A 22,674-nucleotide genomic window follows, 5' to 3' on the forward strand; every position below is an offset into this window, starting at 1 on the left:
GAATACGCTTGCTTTCAAAATTTGAATTTTTTGGCCTGTTCCTCATGCTCTCCTTCTTCGTCTTCTTCTTTATCGTCATTGCAAGAGCTACTCGTCTTGCACACTTCGTTCGAATTCGGATGTTGTTTCACCTGTTCGCGCGTGTCGAGATTTAATGATGACGATACAAATTTTTACACACTTTCTGTATGAAGAGAAAGAGAAGGGAAAAAGGCATAAAGTAGCCGTTTCGTTTGCATGCCTCATGAAACCGCTGTAAAACGACTTTACCACGTCGAATGTGCTCATCAGATTAGATATACAACTAACTCGTATTCTCCACAGCAAGCTAATTTAAACAAGTATCTTAATTTTCTATTCAAAGCAATCAACTTGCTGAAAACTGCAAAGCCAAAACGTGTTATAGACAGCAGGAACCTGTCGGAAAAAGCAGTTAGAGCACGAATAGTAGGGTAATTTTTTTCGTCTTCTATTTCGACTTAAAATTAAGGACACATGAAGATACTGCGTCGTCGATAGTTAAACAACACAAGAGGCATCTTGATTTGCATATAAAATCACAACGCTGCTTCGCGTTCCCCAGTTAGTCGTTCACCTTTCGCAAAATGATTATTTCAAATATATACTGGAAAGAAGATAGAAATGGGGCAGATTATAAGCTGGAGTGGATGTCTCAGAGATTCATAGTCATGGTTTCAAATTGCTGATAAAGCTGCTGGCTTGCAAATTTTAGTTTATTATTATTAGACAGCGGTAATATTGCTGCTGTACATAAATAATTACGAGATGCTAACATGCAGCGAAATGCTGGTCATTAGCTTTTTACCCCAGAATCTAGAGTTACATATGGTCCTTTGAAGTTAGATGTTTGTTCTGTTTCCTGTTTGTATGAATACTAAACCAAGAACATTGATCCATTAAAATTCATTTTGAGTCCGTCGTCGCAACATGAAGCAAACTATAGCGTGTTGAACTATTTGTGCATGTGATGTTTTCTCAGTTTACTTTTATGTTCTCTGATGTTTGGTTCATTCGTAGTCATCAAGTAAACCCACTGGTTATTGCGTGCAATTTTTTTCCCAATGCGTTCGATACTGTAGAACCAGCAGCGGAAACCTGTCCGAGTAGGTTCCTCTTCACACCTGTCGTTGATTTCTTTCTCGGATCATCCAACCAGAAGATAATAGCAACTAATCAACTATCAATTTACCTACGGATGCACGTTTGCTGGCGCGAGAGTGGATTCCGAAATTGCACTCAAAGTCAAACCGCAAAGCTTTTCAACCCCGAGTGAAGAGCTGTTATTATCGTATTGCTCCACAAAGATCCAAACTCATCGCTTCTGGTATCTTCGCAGTCCTATGGGATATCTGATAGTCGAAACAAATTAAATTAGTTTCGCTTTCATTGGGGTTATTTGTTAAGAATGGATCTGTTTTCACTCTAACAAAAAAGAAAAAAAAAACACGCAACCAGAATTTCAAATATTTCCAGCATCTTCCACAGGTTGTGTTGAATTGTGCTCGGTTTGCCTGACAAAAGCAGCATACTTTACAGCACTCAACTGAAGGCAAACAAACGAGAAAACTTTGAAATTACTTTATTTGTACAATTGGTGTAGGCTTACCGTCTTCTTCGCACCTCACCGCCGCTGGCGTCTTTGGCCAAGATAGTTTGTACACACTTGTACAGTTGCAACAAGTAAACTGGCCACAGAAGCTCAGCTTCCACATTGGTGGTTTGTCTGAGTGCGAACGGACGCACCATATGGGGTGCGCACAATCAATCCACGCTCTGAAGGAACGTATCAAGGGGTTCCTCAATTGAACCCCTTATCTGGCGGTGGCATGAAGCGATAGAACACTCCTCCGTGGCTGCCGACAGATTGACCACCAAAACGAGAAGTGGTATCGAAAACGGCTTGTGTAATGATATAGCTCCGATGTATAGCCAAATTTAACTGCGAGATTCAATTAAGGCAATACACAACGGAGAGAGCACTTGTATGGACGCTTTTCGTCTTTATTTTTGCTTCGCTATATTTCAAAGTATATTGCCTTGTGCTGTTCGTATTTATCAGCAGTGTGCTCTTAAATCCCTACCACGCAATGAAATTGCTACAGTTGGCGGCGAAACTGAGATTTCGAATTACGGAGGATGTTGCTTGCTGCGATGCTGAAAAAGTGGCATCCGTGCTGCCAGTTGAAGCGAATACCCTAGCATTAAGTAGCTGTTGATTTTGCACAAAAACTCCGTTTTTGCTCAATTATCCGTTATTAACTTTAGCTCATGCACAAGTGGCGGCATGCTTGCCGAGTTATCACTGGACGCTTGAAAATTGTACCATTGTGGTATCTAAACAATACCCTAGCGAGTTCAAACCTGATTGATAGCAAAATCTGTTGTCAAATTTGATTGCGGTAAATAAAAAAACAGAGACAGTTGAAAATTTTATAATTTTTACATATTGATCAAATGTTAATGATCATAATGCATAAATATATTTATATTTGTTATTATGAATCGATGAGTTCATAATAAAAAGACTTGAAATGGTTTCGCAATTCTTTATTCGGAGTATTATGTGTTGTTTTGTATGTAGCAGATATTGTTCCAAGTTAAAAGTTCTGTTATGCTCTGGTTTTTCAACCTGAGTCGTAATACTCTGGATCTATCTTTGTCGCTAAGTTTAATCACTATCTTTTAATTTATACTCGAATTTTTCTATTTTGACCGGTCCTGGCCAAGACTAGGACCCTCTCTCGCAAAAGATGGAAGATCATGTTGATTTGTTACTATTGTATATTTGAGTATCGCTTACACTCTTGATATTACATTCAACAGATTTCAAATAAGTTAATCCTACGTCGAGATAAACCTATTTCAATATTGTAGAGGAATTAGGGCAAAATTGACATGCTACTGACATTTTACGTGGATCAGATACCTACCAATCGATTTCTGAGACGAAAGTTCGTGCAAAAAAACGTGTAAAAAAACGCGAGTTTTAAAAATTGTTGTAAAAACCGTCCAAAATGGAAACCGTGTGAAAAAAGACCTTACTGTATATTGAAATCCATGCCAGAACCGTTTTCATAGAATCATCGTTTTGGAATCAGTTTTTGTCCGATTTGAGATCTGTTTTCTCAAGATGAGTAAGAAATTGCTATTATGTGGACAAACTCTTGGAATTTTGATTTTCCTTTACAAAAAAATGGCATTGAAAAAACATTAAAAATTTGAGATTTCTCAGAAATTCAAAATGGCACCATTGTTGCCCCTTAAGGTGAAATAGGTCCAAACTCAAGGAAATTTGTTTCTGCATCAAAATATATTAAAAATCGTATATAGAAGCCAAGACAGAATAAGAAGTAAATTTTTGTTGCACTGTGTTATAATTTTGTCTTTCAAAAAAAAAAAAATACACTAAGAAAAGATTGAAAAAAATTACTGTTGTGGGCCAATTTAGTTTTTTTTTTTAATTTCGATTTCTCCAAGTTCTGTAAACAATTTTAGGTTAGCTTATAATGTGTAGTTTTCGTAGAAACAAATTCAGATTAATAAAAAATGAGTTTTTGGATATTTAATTTATATCTATATTTTTATGTTCTTTGCCAACAAAAATCTTGTCGTCTCACGGTGTATTTATTTTTTTTTGGAAGGATAAAATTACAATTAATAAATTTGTAACAACTTTGCTGAGGACGTTATTCTCAAAGTTCTTCAACCTATCGAAAAAATAAGCTAAAATATGGTACAACTTCGTAAGAAAAAGTTCTGGAGATATGTAGTCTTGTTCCAATGCTTCTTTAAAACTATGTTTCCTGTAAAATTCAACTAACAAAAGTTAAGTATAAAAAACTAAACTTTAAATTACTTTCACATAAAATACTCTGTAACTCTGTACCCAATGATGATAAGATTTTTTTTTGTTCAGTTTCATGTTTTTACATGTTCTTAAACTTTGTCAAATAAACCATAAACTTATCGTAATAGTGGGTTAGAACAAATGGAACCTACAACAGCTTGTAGTACTTGAGCTAAACTTTTTGGAAAATTATTCACATCATGATTCTTCTTACCTCTTTTTACTCTATACGTTCTTAAAATTATCGAAAAAATAAGCTAAAACACGCTACAACTTTGTAAAGCAAAATTCTAGAGATGTGTGTTTTTTGTTTCGTGGGCCTCAACGATTCCTCCGAATAATGTTTTCTTGTAAAATGCAACTAACAAAGGCTAAGTACAAAAAACTAAATTTTAGGTAACTTTTATATAATATACCCTTTTACTTTGTACCCAATGAAGATAAGAATTTTGTTTGTTCAGAATAGTTACACATTTTTAAATCTTCTACAACTTTGTTAAATAAACCATTCCTCTATCTCTTAACACAAAAAAGCATTTTTTTTATTTTTAATACATATAGTAAACTTTTCACAACTTTTGACAATTTGATATTATGCGGGCCATTCATACGAACAATTGTTTCGAAGACGGCATTAAGCTAGGAAGAAGGTAAAAGGCGCTACGGAATTAGGTTTCACTTTTTTCCTTTTTGTAAAGTAGAGAAGGATAGTGACATGATGCCAAATCAGGCCAAAACAAAGGATTAACATCGAGGACCTTCACGAAAAGCAGAAATTGTTTTTGTAGGCACTCCTTCTGGTAAATATCCTTGTTTATTATGCCTGTGATGATAATAATATCTTGATAACTAGCTAAAAGATGAGCTTTTTCTGCCAAAGGTACAAACTGCTTGCCAAACAGAATATTTCATGGTGAATTCATACATGTCTTTTGTCCTGAAATTCTCTTCGGTATGATTTGCATTGGCCATTGCAGTGTAAAAAACCAATCCTGGAAGTTGTTTGAAGTCTTTCACATTTTGTCAAATTTTGTCAAAAAATCACAATAAAATTTTCGAGCACGCCATCAAATTCTGCTTATCGTCGCGGCTGGGGACTTTCTTGACTTTGTAAAACTTTAAACCAAAACACTTCTTTGATTTCTGAACAAATCCTGGCGACATTCCTACTTTCGAGCCACAGTTCAGATATAGAGGTTCGGATTCCTCTTCGAAATTTTCTTGACCTTCTTGTCCATAGAACTATCGGCACGACCAATTTTTTATTTCTTGGTTGCCTTTCGACACTCAAACGATCAAAAAACCATTTCAACACATCGTGTACTGTGGTTTTGGACAAACTAGGTTTTTTTGCGAATTCGTATCGTAAGTATCGAGGTGAGGATTTTTGGTACAGCTGTTCAAGATCCGTTCGCGCAAGTCATTATTGTTCGTCGACATTTTGAGCAATGTCAAAACAAATCAAAGTAGACGAACGTATAGACCCCCAACTATGTTTGAGTGGAAAGAGTTGCTCATAGCTTGAATATTGAAAAAGATCCAAGAGTTATACTGATTTGAAGATGTCCGGATTATTGCACAAAATTTCTATATGTATTTCGTAGCCATTTATTCCAAATAGTGAAACGATTATATATATATATATATATATATATATATATATATATATATATATATATATATATATATATATATATATATATCTTATATAATTGTTTGCTATTCAATATTAGTTACAGCAAAATGCAGAATCAATGTTGCACTAATCAGGATCAACATCTGCTAGTTAATAATGAAACGCGAGTATGACTACGTAAATGCATAGAAGAAAAACAAAAAAATATATTTTTCACATACAAAGATACTAAGGATGAAACAGTTTTCCGATGAAAATATTTTCATTATTTGTAGATTGCTATGAAGATTTTCGCTCCATTCGAAATGGAATGGCAACACCGTATTTTTCGCAGCGTGCCGGATAACTTTATCCCGCCAGCGCAAAAATGGAAAAATTGTGTAGGAAATGCTAGTCAGACATGGAGGCCGCGCAAATTCTCTCTGCCTGCCATTGAAGGAAACGTTGTAGTGTTGTTGTTGTTACTAGTTCCATTCGGCGAGCGCAACTGGATGATTCCTCCAGTGCACTTTGCGGTTTCGAACGAGCTCCAGAAGTGCTGGCACGTTTCTCCATCCTACGCTCGTGCGAACGTTCCGAAGTCTGCGGTTTTCTCTGTCAGTGTTGCACGAAGTGGGATCTCGTGTGTTTTTTTTTCTCTTCTGGCGCTTGAAGTGGCCGTTTCAGTAGCGTGCAGGCCACCACCCTGAAACATTCAATTGATTGCTCTTCAGCCGAAAAATATAGTAATTCAGCTCGTTTGTGTACAAATCGCGCGTTCCATAAACAGAACAATCACGCTCATATGGTTTCTACTTTGTATCCACTTACAGAATCCAACCACAGCGGCGGCGAGAGTTACTCTGCTTGGGGAAGCAGCACTTGGGAAGAGGAACTACAGCAACGTGCAACACAGGAAAATCCACTTGACAATAATCTAACACAGCCAACGATAACGGAAGTGGTAAAGGTAACCAGTTCTGGTGAAAGTGATCAAGTGGATTGTCCAAAACAGATCACAGAACCCGCGAATACACTTGAATCACAGATCAAACAAACAACCGATGCGGTTTCCCGTGGGGTTGGTGGTTCGGTGCTGGGAACACGGCGGGAACGAGATTTGAATAATAACAGCAAAGTCAACGATAGTCGTGTCATGATGATGGTAGCCAAGTACGAATCACAACAGGGAAAGGGGGTTGTTGGTAGTCAGATTGACGAGACTGAGACGAGTGATTTTGAAACAGCTAGCGTAAGTAGTAGCAGCTTGGGAAGTTTGCGAAGCAGTTCCGCTTTTAGTGAAGGAAGTCGAGATGTGATGAGTGTGGAAAACTTCGGTAAACCTGAGCTAGTAAACGAACAAGAAAAATGTCACCGAGTGACTGCAGGAACTTCTACTACGATTACGATAAACATTAATAATAAGACTGCGGACAATGGCTGTGATAGAAGGTCGCTGGGCACAAACCCGGAAACGAAGGCTGTGCATGTACAAGTTCCCGAAGAAAGTGAAACAGAACCAGCAATAATGGGCAGTGAGGACGACGAATCTACCGCGTCTGAGCCAGTGGAAGAACAACAAACAGTTGAATCCGCTGATATATTCAGTGATCAGTCTTTGTGCGACACTCGTCATTTTCAAACGGCTGAAAGCCAAGAGTTTCTAGACTGTGGAGATGACACTGTATCGTCTAATTCTGGTTATGATGATAGTAGTACGGAAGATAGTGATGTTATTGTTGAGGCTCCGCAACAAAAACAAACTTCGAAGGTCATCAACCAGGAAGTTATCGATAGCGATAGTGCGCCAATGATCAATATTATTCAAGAAATGACCCCAAATCTGCAGGTCACATCAACCGTAGTACTAAACAAGGCTAAAATAAAAAACCATCGAAAAGCTCGCCATGCCGAAAAAGCGCAAAAGCAGAAAAAAGAAAAGAAAAAAATGGATAGTTCCATCTTCAGTCGTCAAAAGATAATTGACGACAATTTCTGTAATGAGATCCTCGATTCAACCATTCACTTCGATCGGTTGTATGGTTTGAATCGAAAAACGACCGATGAAGCTCCAATCGAAGTGCTGAGTGATTCCGCGCTACTGCCTTCATCGGCTGGTGATGAGTCGTTTGATTCCTCTTTATCTTTCGGAAAGCTGGAAGGGAAGCCACGCTATTCCGGTCGACCTGTAGGGCGACTAATGGCCAGACGACTAAAAAAGCTAGACAAACCGTCTAAGCAAAGCAAATCCGAAGGACTTTCAGATTCATCGACATCGAACTATGCGAATGGACCAAAAAAGCCCCCGCGAACATTTGCATCTCGAGAAAATTCTAAGGTTGGCTGGGTTCTCGAGAAAAAGGAACCCTCATCGGTAAAGCACTCAAAACAAACAGAAAAACCTAGCTGCCCAAAACTTGAAGATCTCGATTCCGATCCGGATTTGGTTGGATGGAATTTTAACGAACAGCAAAAGTCACACGAAATAGGGTGGACTGTGCCGAAAGAACGTAGCAATGGATCTGCAATTCCTGCGCATATCTATAGTATGCTTCACTATTCCGACGATGAAACTAAAAAGCGACTGATCAAATCTTCCAAATTGCGAGCTGCACCGCAGGCTTCGCCTGGCAATTCTCGATCACAGCAATCTCCTTTCGGGCCTAAACTGGACATCGATACCGTAGATAGTGGTTGCTCGGAAAGCGTCTCGAGACAACGCAAAACATCTTCAAGTTTGGAATTCGAAACTTTCGCTGCAAATTCAAAAATTAAAAGCACACCTCACAAACAACGGCATCAGCAGGTCAGCAGACGAACCGACCTTTTTTTGAAATCCGAGCGCAACCAGAACCCCAAGGACAGACGTCGAACAACCGGAAATATTCCAGATCGGGCGCAGCAAGAGCTGGCCGAAAAATACCATTTTTTAGATGATAGCAGACGAAGTGATCACGACCCAAATCAGGAGACATTGTGTCGCAAATGCACTGAAAAATCACAGGGTAAAAAATCTTTTCGTAAGGCAGCCGTACGACGGACCAAATCTTTCTTCGAAGCATCTAAAAAGAAAATACATTTACAGGGGTTGAAGAAGAAAGCCAAGAAGGATCGTTTTGACACCCCGAAAAAGTGCGAGCTCCTCGGGTCCAACTTGAACAAAGAAAATTCCGTTAAAAAACAGTTACACAAACATCTAGGTTACACACCGGATCATTTAAGGTGCGGATCTTGCCCAAAGCAGTCCGGAATGGTACATAACAATTTAACTGCAGAGACCAGATCGGCGCCTGCTAGAATCAACGACGGTCACCCCTTACATCGACTTCCAGCGAGGACAGCTCTCAATTTTTCTGGACCCGATGTAGTTAGTTTCGACGAGGTTGATGGAGCTGCAGAACAAAAAAAGCAAAAGTCTCACGAAATAAAATTCCTAAAAACTCTGAAGAATCTCAAAATTTCTCCAAAGAAGTTATTCAAATCACATGATGAGTCATGCAAACAACAACAGTGCACAAAGACGTCCTCCCCTCGTCAACATGGAGACTTCCAGTCGTATGACGATCTGAACTTGGATGATGTAGCCCACATGGGTGACTTCCTAAATAACGTTCGACGGGCGGTGGAAGTGGAACGGAGGAACAATTGTCAGGAAGAGCTTTTAGTCAGGGAAACTGCGAGTTCTTTCTCACGAAGCCGACGCATATCTACCAGCAGTGAACTGTTAGATAGTTCTGCCATGCAGCGTCTTCAACGGCTTCGATACATCGCTGATCAACATGAAGAACCTATCTACCAGGAAATCTCCCCGAAAAACAATAAAACTATTATCAATGAGTTCATAAGTGGAGAATCATCTGGAAATCAACGCTACTTGATGGTGAATAACAACCCGAATGTGCTGTATGCCACGGTTAATAAAACTGCTAAAAATTTAATCAAAGCAAAGTCAAACAACAGCATCTGTGAGGATCAACCGCAGCCGGTTAGTGTAAAAAAGCTCAACGCCGATCCACCAAAATCTCCGACATGCCCGCAGCAGTCAAACACTTCGATCGAAACACATCCACACTCTGTCTCTGGCAGAAGACTAAGACGTTCCTTGTTCCGTAATTCTACTGCATGCGATGATAGTGGTGATGGTGGTCCCAATCGATCCGGTTCCATCGATGAAGAAAATGACATCTCGGTTTTGCAGGAAGACGACGACGATAAGCAACAACTTTGCATACACGACGTTGGTACTGACAGACAAGAAGTGACCGAACCGTTAATCCTTCGACAACAAGTGGGAAAGATGGGGACTAATCCGAACAAACGTAACGATGACAGCGCGGGTATGAGAATGGATGACGACGCCTATCGGGTCTTCAGCGGTGACATTCACCGCACCAACAGCGGTACGATGATGCGAGAGGCCGTAACCCACGAGGCGCAACTGTTGAGAATGGCGTGTGCTTCTTCTTCCGAAACAACCGGACGGGCTCCGCTTGGATCGGTCGATACGGATGATGAGGTGAGTATATCTAGTATAAAGCGGCAATGCAAGAATCGAGTGTGATAATTCAAGTAAAAGAATATTGTCTATTTGAATATTCGCCACCTTACTTTATCTCGTGGTTGTGGAATGTCCATAATCCTGTGTTAGATTTCGATAGCCTTTATGTAATTGTAATAATTTAAGATTTTTTTCTAGAATGAAAAGAAAAATTTAAAAAAATCCAAATTTGAAAAGTGAGAAATAAATTCACATAGTAAAATTCTGGTGTTCGATTCTGCTTAATATTCCTGGGTAAAATTTTTCAGATTCAGGTAGTACGCACAATTGCTTATAACGCTTCCGTAGATTTTAAGCGTTGTTTGCATTAACGGTATTTTCCACACGCATAAAACTGCCGAATGCTTTTCAACTTATAGATAGGTAATCAAAAAGAATTACTCACACTTACATTTGAACTCTTTGCCTTTGCCTATTCGGTTTTTCCACACTGTGCCCAACCCATTCCAGATCGAATCTCTGCAGAAGTACGAAGACAGAGGCCTGGACGAGCTGCGAAAGTCACTACGGGATAACATTTCCATCTCGGAGATTGGTACCAACGACACGGAATCGGAAGCGTTCTTCACTGGGTACGACACAGTGGACTTTTTCGGCGCAATTACACCGTCACGACGCAACAATTTAGAAGCTTCCAGTGGTGAGCACCGAGCGATGGACTCAACGATCGATACGGATAACATTTCCGAGTTGATGAGTGCACACGATTACTCAGTATCGAATATTTCCCCGGTGAATAGTTCTCCTTCGTCGGCCAAAATGCGGCTCAACAGTAGTGACATTTATCGAAGTTTCAGAGATAAATTAAGGTCGTCGTTTCGAAAAAGCAAAAACTTTATTAAAAACGAGCAACGTAAAATTGTGAATTACTTCGATGAGAAACCAGCGAAACGAGAAGAGTCCGGAAACAGGGTGGCGTTCGATTTAGATGATTACTGCAAAAAATATGTTGACGATGTCGACACGGAGGAAATCTACCAGTCACTAAGCAATGCAGGCTCACTAATAGAGTTGAGTAACCAATACCTGGCTGAACTAGTTAATCAGATCAAAACGCAATGCGACGTAAGAAAACAGTTAAAACAAGCGCTAGCCGTTTGCCGAAATACGAGAGAATTTGAGTGTTCATCAGAATTGATCGAGGCCGAGCGGTTGATGTTATTGTCGACCCTGAAAGAGAGTGCAGCCCGCAATGAACTAAGCAAAATTGATTACAACGCGAACGGAAAAATTCTCAACGATGGCAAAAAAGTCGGCATCGTTGCCTTGAACCATTTCGAGTTCCCACTCAAGGAACCAGCAGTCAACGATATGTTGTTCAATTATTTCTATGTGGTGGTGTGCTCCTATAAGAACCAGGTGAAGGCAACACTAGCTAAAGAGCGATACAAAGATCGGGTCTATTTCCGCAACTGTGAGATAGAGTTCCACGATCTGGATGCCGAATACGAAATCCGCGTTGAGGTGTTTGTGCTGCGACTGCGAAAAAACGAACGAAACTTTAGCTTCGAAAGTAAATATCATTTAAATAAGGTAATTTTTCACTCCTTTTTTCTCTATAATAAATGCTTTAAGTGTCTGCTTTTTTATTATAGGAAATCAAAAACTTCCTTGGCTCCTGTCCCAGTCCGCCGAAGCTACGCAGTCCAGCAAAACTACTTTCGAGTCGCTCAAGTTCGCCGAAAAATTTTGACTTCGATAACGAGTTTTCGCGCTTCAAATCACAGGGTTACATAACGCTAACATCGTTTAGCTTACTACCGGGCAACAGCTCCATTCAGACGGAAGGTAACGAGCAGCTGTTGGAAAACTGTCGCCACTCGCCGTACTATTCCGCTTCTAGCAATTTCCAGCGGATGGTTCGCCGTCAGGGTAATCACAATGTTTACCTGATGGAAGATTTCAAATATCTCAAACTAGACTCGATGGTGTACAACTCAAATCTGCTGGGTAGCATTGGAATGAGCGTTAAAAGTGAAGTATTGTTCATCAATTCTGACATTGATGGGTTTATAAATGTGGGACAAAGCCGCACCGGGAGCATCGATTGGTGCCGAAAGTGGTGTAAGCTTAATGGGTTCGTTCTGGAGTTCTGGAATTACCCGCAGGAGTGTCAAGAAAAGGTGAGTTATCTTTTTGTAGTTGTTTAAACAAGATTATGGAGGAACTAACAATTATATTATTTTTGTTTCAGCTTCCTACCCTCCAGATCGACTTGACAAAGTGCATCAACGACGGGGTGGAGCTCGCCGATCGAGCTACCTGTTCGCGTCCTCGCACCTTCCGCTTAGATGTGTTCGCCAAAGGCACCGGTAGCTGCAGTAGCAGTGGCATTAGCAGCTACAAGGATACAGATTCCCATCAGCACAATCGAAACAGTGACAGTCATAATTCCCAACAACAAACACAACCACAGCAGCCTTTATGTGATAACACCAAATCCTACCTTCTATCGGTCGATACGCCCAATGAGCTTAAAACCTGGCTCAATGAGCTAAATCGTGTTGTTAAGTTTTTGAAAGAGTGGAAAATTTGAGATGGAGTTCACCATTGAAATCTAGAAAGAAATTTGGTGCAATAATGTTTTTTAGGCTTTCGCCAACACTGGCTGCAGCTTAAGTCATCGATTAAGTAGTTTAGCAACTTTAGAATAGCCAAACTAGCTGTAATGAAAAGAATCTCAAATGTGTGTAAAATATGCCTGGTGCCTTTTCCCCTACAACAGATTTCAATCGTCGGTCAATCCGTTAGGTTTTATAACATGTGACGCAGTAAAGGCGTAGTACAACGTATGCTTAGTAGTTGTTGAACTTTAGATTTTAGTTAAAATGCATTCCCTATCGCGACATAATACAATTACATTCCACTGAAAAGGTACATGAAAACCACACCGCAACCAAGTGCCTCTATTGCTACTTAATTGTTTCAACTTTTAGCTTAACAGAGAACACGTAGGTTTAACTTAGTATCGTTCATAGAGTTCATAAAATTGAGCCTGATCGTTTCGATTTAAGAAATAACTCATTTTCGTTACAAATCCCATAGCAAATCGAAATGATCTCAACGTTATATTTTGCTAGCAGATAAGACAATTTTCTATTTTAACATAGAAGATTTTAAATCAAACTTTGTCTTTTCGATTGTACTATTTGTAAAGGTTTGGAAGTTAGTTCTACCAATTCGCAAATATTTGAGCTCTCTTTTTGGATTGAATAAACGGTGTATATTTTCCTGTTACAGAAAACGGTTTAGTTTAGAAAAAAATTTCGAAGGCCCCTTTCCAATCATAAACTAGCCAAAATAAAACTCCAATCACATACTACGTATAAATGTTTATTATACACTGCCGCAGTAATGCAGCACTATACAGCACTATGATATTTTGGTTTTCTTTTTTTTCCTTCTCTGTTGATGCTTAGTTTACACGTGTATTGTTCCGGACACTAAATACGATTCATCATAACGTGTCTCGCCAATAGTTACCAATCCTCTAACGCTGCTGTTATTTATTTACTAGATAGAATAACAATTGGATAACGCAATCTTTCACATAATATGGTTAATAACTTGCTAACTCAGACTATACTAATAAAGCACAAAACGCAAATACTGAGATAATGATGACCCCCAAAACGTTCTACAGTGCAACGAAAAACGTAAATATACGGCTGGAAGTTGCGTGATTACAGTTGGTGCAACAGTTTAATGTTATTTTCTGCCATTTCTTCTGTTCCCATTATTCCGGATTTATATTATTTTATTTATTTTTAATAATTTGGTTATGTAGTTGGATAGTAGTTCTACCTGCACTTTATTCCGGGTAAGGATTCTTCTTGCATGCTATATAATTTGGTTATTATGAAGTTGCATATAAATTCTACCTGCACTTGGTAATGAATATTGATGAATATTACGCTCCAATTCCTTAGACATTTTATACAAATAAGATATATTCATTTGCAAATATTCCAATAAACTTTATGCACTTGGTTCACTTTGCATCCATTTTGAAGTTTTTATCTGTACCCAAGCGGATGGTCGTTTATAGCAACTCAAATTTCCACACTTTGTTGGGCCCAATTTCCGTCACGTACATGGCTGAACCGTTGGGACAGAAGGCGATCGAGTGCGGATTTTCGAATTTGCCCCAGTGATCGATAATGGTTTCGGAACGAGGATCGATTGTAAATCCACGAACCGGAATCATATCCGCGGTGGGACCATTAACCGCGTAAACCAGGTCACCATAGGCAGCAACGTCATATACGTGACCCAGATCAGGCTCCTGTATCGTAGCAGCTTGTGTACCCTCGCCGAAGGATGATCTGAGACCGGCCCTGGAAAGCAAATTTTTTTTTGGTTTGTTTATATACGAATATCAAATTTGATCAACAATACTTCGGACAGACCACCCGCATGTTCTCGCGGTCAGCAATGCAGATTAAGTCCAGATGTTCGAGCAGGGTAAGTCCATGTGGCACCTGCAGCGACAGAAACTCCGGAGGTTGTGGTATCATCCTGATCAGCCGTCCGGCCGCATTAAACTTTAGCAGCCGGCTGTTGCAGTACCCGTCAGCGATGAAAACTTCCCCGGTTGATGCCACAGCCGTTGCCGTCGGTTTGCACAGGTGATTCCGAGACGAGCCGGGCTCGAACCGTCGGCCGATGGTAATGCTTGGATAGTCGCGGCCAGGCATAAACTTGAACGCTTGATGCAGCGCTACATCCGTCAGCCACATGTTTCCATTACGGTCGATGGTCATACCGTGCGGCATATAGAATATTCCTCCACCGCTTTCGTCAATCACCTTACCCGTAGCAGCGCTCAGCGTTAGAATAGTGCTATCCTCTATTGGACCCTCCGCGATCTGCTGGAAGTGGTTAGTCTCGTTGAAGCTCCTGTGAAAAAATTATTTACAAATTAAAAAAAACTTCCCCGTGCCGTAGACACTCACTCTGCAGTCCAAACACGGCGGCCTCGGTGGAAGATTACTGGATTGCCATCCCGATTGATCGACACGGCGGTAACCTGGCCGAATTCGTGACTAACCATGGGCCAATTTTCCACTGCCCGTGGCTTCGGCGGGCTGTCCAGATGGGATGTATCTACCGGTTTCATGGGCGGTGATGGCTACAGAGAAAAACGGAATGATGTCTGTAAATTCTCTATTAGGGGCCATCCACATACCACGTGGACAGATTTTCAACAAGTTTGACCAACACATGGACCGTGGACAGACCCCCCTCCCCCCTGAGTTGTCCACGTGGTATGTGGGTGGCCCCTTAGTCTTATATCATAGGGGCCATCCTTACAAAAAAAAAAAAAAAAGAATTTTTATGGGCATTTGTCCACGAGGGGGTAATAATCGTTAAAAATCTCTCCACGTGGTATGTGGATGACCCCATAGTTATTCAGAGAAATCGTTTTTCGTCGGACGTCATTCTTTTTTTAATCAATATTTTAAAGAATACAAGACAAAAATACAAGAATATTACGAATTTAATGCATAAATTAAACAGATCGAGTTTATGTTAGATTTATTTCAGATTTTCTGGAATTGCCAAATCCCGGAAACAGAAATATTGATAGGCGAGATTTTCGAACTCAGCGGAAAATTTCTCATGATTTAATATAGTTTCCTATATCTACAACAGTCCAATAAAACCTAATACCCCGAATGATTATAGCTAGTGTAATAAAAAGAATGATTATTATATACCCGGGAGCAGGATTGCCACATTTAAATCTATATTTTCCTCTGAAAAAAACTGAGCATCTGTATCTGGAACAAAAACATCTGTAAAGAAAATTTGTATTGTCTCAACATAGAGAACTTTGTATTTTTTAAAAGTTTTTATGCTACATCAAAATCCATCTATGAGCCGAAAAGTATGAGGAATTGAAAATATATTCAATTTGCTTGCATTAACATCTGGAGTGTTCATAAAAATTAATGTCAGTCTTGAAAAATCTGTAAATCTGTACTTTTTGACGAAAATCTGTATATCTAAATATATAAATTAGGGAGAGAGACAGAAATGTGCGAACCTCCATAACTTGGCAATGGATATCCCGATTTGTAGGCAATTTGTTTTGTTTTGTTCGTCTTTATACAAGGAATTTTTGTACGAAGAGAAAAACTGGAAAATATTCAAGAAAAAACTTTGAGGAGAAAAATAGTGTTTCTACAGAAAGCATCCGTAATGAGAGTTAGACATAGCGCATTCTTAGAAGGCATTGACAAATTTTCAGTCATTTGTTTACCAGTTGACAACTACTGCTAATAATTCAATGAAACGTGAATCATAGTTTATTGTTCGGTGAAAAATTAAAACGAGTTTTGCTTACTAATTACAAGATCAAGATCAGGAAATGCGGTGGCTGTTACATCTTCAGGGTTTGCAGCAACATTACTAGAAGGTGGTTGTAGAGCTCATTCCGCGTTCAAGCTGCCGTTAAATCTCCAGCTGACTGATGAACCGACTTGCAATATTCCTAAGAAATCAACAATGGCGAAAGTGTTGCAGAATTGTAAGCTGATCATTTGGGACGAATGCACAATGGCAAACAAACGGGAATTTGAGGCACTTGATCGAACAATGAAAGATTCACGAAGCAACACAAGACATTTTGAAAAGCAATGATTCTGTTGGCTGGTGATTTTCCATTCATTTTACTCATACAATTATTCTATAATTGACACACATCCCTGTAACTAACTTTCAGATTTAAGACAAACGCTTCCTGTCATTCCACGATCAACGGCAGCAAATGAAATCAACGGTGCAGTTGACGACCAATATGCGAGTAATGTTGCAAAACCATAGACTGCAATGGTGTTCTCGAATCAATTATGAGCTATTCTGCCGCTCATAGCAAGTCCGTCCCATTTGCTTTTTGGTGCTGACGAGAAAACAGCAATTGAAAATCGTAACGCTTTAGGTGAAATTTTGCACTTAAATGCTTTTTCAATCGAGACCATCAACAGAATTTAGTACTGCAATAACAATCTAACACTATTGCATCATAAAAATTGCATAAACACTGAAATTTGATTAAAATTTGTTAAAAATCATAAGCTGGGACTCACATGCGATTACTTTTACGGTACGTAGCCAGAATGATAGCAAGTCAGTCCCATAGCCAGCTACGACCGGTGATGAAAAACAAACTACTGCAAATCAATGGCGGTGCTATAGCTTGCGTTTGGAATGAATTCATCGCTGGTCAATTCATAAATGACCTTCTCTCGTGCTTCATTAAACAAGTTTTTTGTGAGAAGCATAACAAATTAGAATTTGTTTTTACATTTGATACTACTGATAAATTCAAAATCAGTTTAGGTGTAGGAACTTGTTCTAAATTTCCCTGAGAGCGGTCACACGTTCGTGACGGCGGACAGCTTCCACGTAGCAGTGGAATCAAATATGAAAGAACACCTACAGCTTAGGAAAATATTTGCTCCGTTAAAAAACAGCTAAGTAGCGTATCAAAGTATTTGGTATAACTGACAAATTCTTCAAAACGAAATTCACGACAATAATTGAACAATTCTTAACCACATCTTTATATAAAATACGGATAAAATACGAAAAGTAGTATTTACTAAAGAATGCTTTCACTAACAAACCAGAGACACACCTAAAGCGTTCATTGTCAACAGCTGAAGAAAGCTACTGGTGGAAACTTTGTTTTGAAGAAAACATTGTACTATCAGCTAGAGCCACACGATGCAGAACGCGTAAAATTCAATCAAACCTTCTATCGAATATCACCTGGTACATCCAATTCTAAACCTGAAGACCATAAGTTGTGGTAAATATCACATTTTTCATAATCATTGTTGGCTACGGGGTTAAATTGCGAAGGTTTTTTCAATGGGACCGACTTAACACTTAAAGTTGGATTCTATTTCCAAAATAAACTATACGTAGACAAATGACAACAAAATGAAGTATTTGAAGCCGTATTGTTGAAATTGTTGATTCGATATAAGGTACAATTCGATATAAAGTACAACTTAAAAATCGAAATGTACCTTATATCGAAGTTTGCCTGTATTTGTAAAAATAGATTTACATGAATGCTTAAAAATCCAATTAAGGTATATTCACTCTTTGGGTTCCAAAATATTGATGTTGTAATTGAAGTATAAAATATGAAATTAGACGTAATGTTAGTGCTTAAGAAATAGCGAAATAAAAGAAATGACTTTTAATTTCGAACAATTCAATTACGAGCGATACCGGGAACGTTCAAATAGTACGATACCACATTTAAATCAATGTTGAGGCCATATATATTGATCAAAGCAGGTATAGTTTTGAATAGTCTTTGAATTTCTTTTTATTGTTATGAAGTTTGTTGTTTGTAAGTTTGAGAGATGACTCGTTTGTATGACACTACTTATGTTCAAATAAGTCGTGTAATACTTGAGATAATAGAATTCGTTTTTACATTTGATACTACTGATAAATTCAAAATCAGTTTAGGTGTAGGAACTTGTTCTAAATTTCCCTGAGAGCGGTCACACGTTCGTGACGGCGGACAGCTTCCACGTAGCAGTGGAAGCAAATATGAAAGAACACCTACAGCTTAGGAAAATATTTGCTCCGTTAAAAAACAGCTAAGTAGCGTATCAAAGTATTTGGTATAACTGACAAATTCTTCAAAACGAAATTCACGACAATAATTGAACAATTCTTAACCACATCTTTACATAAAATACGGATAAAATACGAAAAGTAGTATTTACTAAAGAATGCTTTCACTAACAAACCAGAGACACACCTAAAGCGTTCATTGTCAACAAACAACAGCTGAAGAAAGCTACTGGTGGAAACTTTGTTTTGAAGAAAACATTGTACTATCAGCTAGAGCCACACGATGTAGAACGCGTAAAATTCAATCAAACCTTCTATCGAATATCACTTAGTACATCCAATTCTAAACCTGAAGACCATAAGTTGTGGTAAATATCACATTTTTCATAATCATTGTTGGCTGCGGGGTTAAATTGCGAAGGTTTTTTCAATGGGACCGACTTGCGATCACTTTTGCTATGGGACAAACTGGCTTGCTATTTTTTTCATAGTTCCTCAGAACGAAGTATTCAAAAATATTTGTTTTTTCGAAAGTAGATATAAAAAGGAATTGATTCCATAAATAAACTCAAAATTGATAAAAATGCAATTGGGACGGACTTGCCATGAGCGGCAGTATTGGTGATGGAAAAATACCACATGATGTTTCTAACGGCTTGATCACATTCCAACAAAATTTCTGCAATTTTACAACGACGAAAGAGGAACTTATTTCGAATGTTTCCCCAAACATCATCCAATCATACAATTTCGATGATTTGAATTTTGCAACGTAATGTAACACAAAAATGTAACATGTAAAATATTATGTAATATGTAACATTTTGTGTTACATGTAATGTTACAAGTGACATATTACATGTGACATGCTATATGTACCATATAACCTGTGACACTAGCCATTTTATACGAGTTACCGTCATTTTCTTTGTCTTTTACTAGGTTTGTGTACATAGACCACTCTGTTCCGAAACGATTCGAGGATTCCAGTGAATGTCACACTGCAAAAGTAAGACCACACAAACATATTGCAATCAGCAAATTATAGCAGATGATCACACTAAACGACACGTGTTTCAAAACAGCCGTAAAAAACGAACTTACGTAAAACTACTAGCATAAAATGGAAACTAGCAATCCGCTCTCTATATTTATATGCAAAACCCCTTGCTTCGTTGTTATTCTCTTCTACATAAGGGATATGGCTGCTGAAACATTAACATGTTTACGACGGAAATAAATCCGTTACTCCACTCACCGGTTCCTCGGCCACCTCGTTAAACGCGTCCTCGTAGGCTCGCTCCATGATCATCTCCCGAAGCCGACGGAAAAAGTTACTGTTCAGCATCTCAGCCTCCCTGGGATTTGACGACGGTAGCAATCCATGGTTGGAAGCAGACCAAGCGCTTCCACAGCAGAGAAAAACCAAAATCACCAAACAGCTGCCATTCTCCAAACGTATGGCTCGATACATTCTTATGAGCCCCACTGGCCTTGCACCACTCTTCAACACTTCGCTTACCGACTGCTGCTTCTCACTTAAGTTTGCATTTGGGGAAGGAAAAATTATTACAATTTTGAAAACGACCCGAAAGTATATATGCTTTATTTATGATTATTGGATGTGCCTAATGCCATAAAATAAAAAAAGGCAACAAAAGCTATTCTCCAAGTTGTGATAGGCCTGCTGCCCGTGATAGTGATAAGTGACGCGTGAAAACGATCGATAACTTATGACGACGATTCAATATACGGCAGACCATATGTTCTGGAACTTGATTGTACTTTATTGTTGAACTGAATTGAACTGAAATCACGGAATCGAAAATACAATCGACTCCAGAATACTTACAAGCACACAGAAAACCAACAGTGAAAATCAATCCAGATCAGGTGTTACCCAATTTTCCATCTTCTCACAACAACAGCACGGTATTTCGTGCGACTTGGGCAAATCCGTACGTCCGGCCTTCGTAGCAGCGGTTTATATATGACTAGCAACCAGGAAAAACCCAAACTTACTATTAGTTTATCAAACGACACTTGCACTAAACCTGCTTTCCTGCTGTTCGCTAGTAATATATTAAGTTACGCTTCAAAACTTCCTCCTGCCTGCCTACAGTATGAGAGAAGCTTTCCTGCATACGACAGCTACTGACTTGAGCACCGTGTTTTGTTATAAAGGATGAAAGCTTCCAAGAGCAGTATTTCGCGGTTGAACTGAGAAAATCTCTAATGCGCATGTCCTGTAGCAGCGAAGGAAAAGGTCTACGGAAAGCACAAAAAACTCTCTCTGTATTATTCAGTTGATTCTACGGTACAGTTTGCGGCTTCTGCTGATTAACCAAGCGCAAACATTGGTCCTATTCATTGAGCAAACATTGTTGTACTCAACGAAAAACGTGCATTTATTATGAGCCGTTAGTGTGGCTGTCATTAGCAAATGATTAAGTAAAATAAATGGGAAGGTTGGAGTGGAACCTGTGGCCAACAGCATTCTAGTGATGCTGAGTTTTTCCACTGAGCTCCATTTGGTCGTTATATTTTAAAATTAATTTAATTAGAGATTTCAATTCAAATAAACTACAAAAAAAAAACAATTCAAAACAATTCAGCAATTGTTGCACCGTTTGAGAGATTTTGAGTTTTGAGATTTTCGACATTTTGATTTTTTCTAGCATGAAGGCCGTTACAAATTTCATTTTCATTTCATGTCAACCCCTCCCCCCTCTACAAAAATCTTTGTAATTGGAATGGCAGGAAAAAAAATCCAACCATTTTGTTCTTCTTGAATGCCTGAGCTGGTTCAAATCAAACTTGGCATACGTAATCATTGTACGGAAGAGGCAACCCCTTGGGGGAGAAGGGGATCCTAATTGATAAGAAAATCAAGTGTTTTCATGTATTATGAGAACTTTTTATTATATTTTTCAGGCCTTTGGTCATGTCCGGAGACCGGAAATTGATTTCCAGAGACCGGAACATGATGTCGAAAACGGGGAGGGGAAACTATCGAAAAGGAAGGGGCTCTTAATCGATAAGAAAGTCAGGACTTTTAGTGTACCATGGGAACTTTTTTAATGAGTAGTTACGATAACTTTCATGCCCTCGGGCGGTCATGGCCAGAAGTTGATGTCTAGGGACCGGACTATGATGTCAGATATTTTGCTAAAACAAAGATGGCGACTTTCGGTTTCTGGAAAGCTGTATAAAACTGTGGATAACGTTTACAAACCTCCCAACATTGGTATTTCCAGAACCAGGATGACCCTTAGAAACCAGAAATAAAAGTTCAACGACATTTTTTTAATTCAAGATGACGACTTCCGGTTTCAGAATTTTGCGAAAAATGAATACATGATCTGCAATATGTATATTTTCGATATAGAGACGATGTCCAGAATCCAAATATTCATGTCCGGTGCCTTCCTACATGACGACTTACATTTTCTGGAGAACGTTATTTTAAAATCAATTTCACGATTTCTACTGTCTGCCAAGCTGTGTAAATCTGAGTAAAATGTTTAAATAATGTAGATATTTCTAGAAAAAAAATTATGTTCAGAAAACTGACAAAGGGGGTCAAACGCTATTTTCAAACTCAAGATGGTGACTTCTGGTATCAGAAACACTGGGAAAACAGAAGAAAATATTCAAATATTCTCTAATGTAGGTTGATTCCCCAAAATTATAAAATAGGAGTCCGAACCAGGGCTTCCAAGTATACAGATTTTTCTGTATTATACAGATTTTTTGACCACGATACAGAAATGATACAGAATACAGAATTCAAACAGAATGTTGATTTTTATTACAGATTTGTACAGAAGTTTCGGTTTGAAATTGTGATGTTTCACAAAATGTTCGAACTAAAAAACTGCTAGCTCATGCCTCACAAACACTTCATCCGAACATCAGATTTAAGTTTTTCGAATGCGTTTCCCACATAGTCGCCAAACTGGCCAATTCGCATAAGGAAATCCACGGGTGACGTTTCAGTGCCTGTACGTTTGTTATTGTTGTTGTTGT

General features: G+C 38.8%; 2 protein-coding genes across 2 annotated transcripts in view; one reads left to right on the forward strand and one right to left on the reverse strand.

The window, feature by feature from the left end:
* Nucleotides 1-13,285, forward strand: part of LOC129723133 (uncharacterized) — a 41,483-nt gene extending 28,198 nt beyond the window's left edge. The window contains exons 3-6 of the mRNA XM_055677126.1: nt 6,317-9,999; nt 10,492-11,574; nt 11,637-12,164; nt 12,236-13,285. Coding sequence (XP_055533101.1) covers nt 6,317-9,999; nt 10,492-11,574; nt 11,637-12,164; nt 12,236-12,577 — 5,636 coding nt within the window. The 3' untranslated portion in view covers nt 12,578-13,285. The remainder of the gene's footprint in view (nt 1-6,316; nt 10,000-10,491; nt 11,575-11,636; nt 12,165-12,235) is intronic.
* Nucleotides 13,286-13,358: 73 nt separating this feature from the next.
* On the reverse strand, nt 13,359-20,810 carry LOC129723162 (peptidyl-alpha-hydroxyglycine alpha-amidating lyase 2). Its single transcript, XM_055677200.1, has 5 exons — nt 20,498-20,810; nt 19,904-20,183; nt 14,997-15,172; nt 14,440-14,940; nt 13,359-14,378 (listed from the first exon to the last, which is right to left on the reverse strand). The coding sequence occupies exons 2-5, from the start codon at nt 20,117-20,119 to the stop codon at nt 14,084-14,086; spliced, it is 1,188 nt and encodes a 395-aa protein (XP_055533175.1). The 5' UTR covers nt 20,120-20,183; nt 20,498-20,810; the 3' UTR covers nt 13,359-14,083.
* Nucleotides 20,811-22,674: the final 1,864 nt, after the last annotated feature.

This window comes from Wyeomyia smithii, chromosome 2 (genome assembly GCF_029784165.1).
Source record: "Wyeomyia smithii strain HCP4-BCI-WySm-NY-G18 chromosome 2, ASM2978416v1, whole genome shotgun sequence".
NCBI lineage: Eukaryota > Metazoa > Arthropoda > Insecta > Diptera > Culicidae > Wyeomyia > Wyeomyia smithii.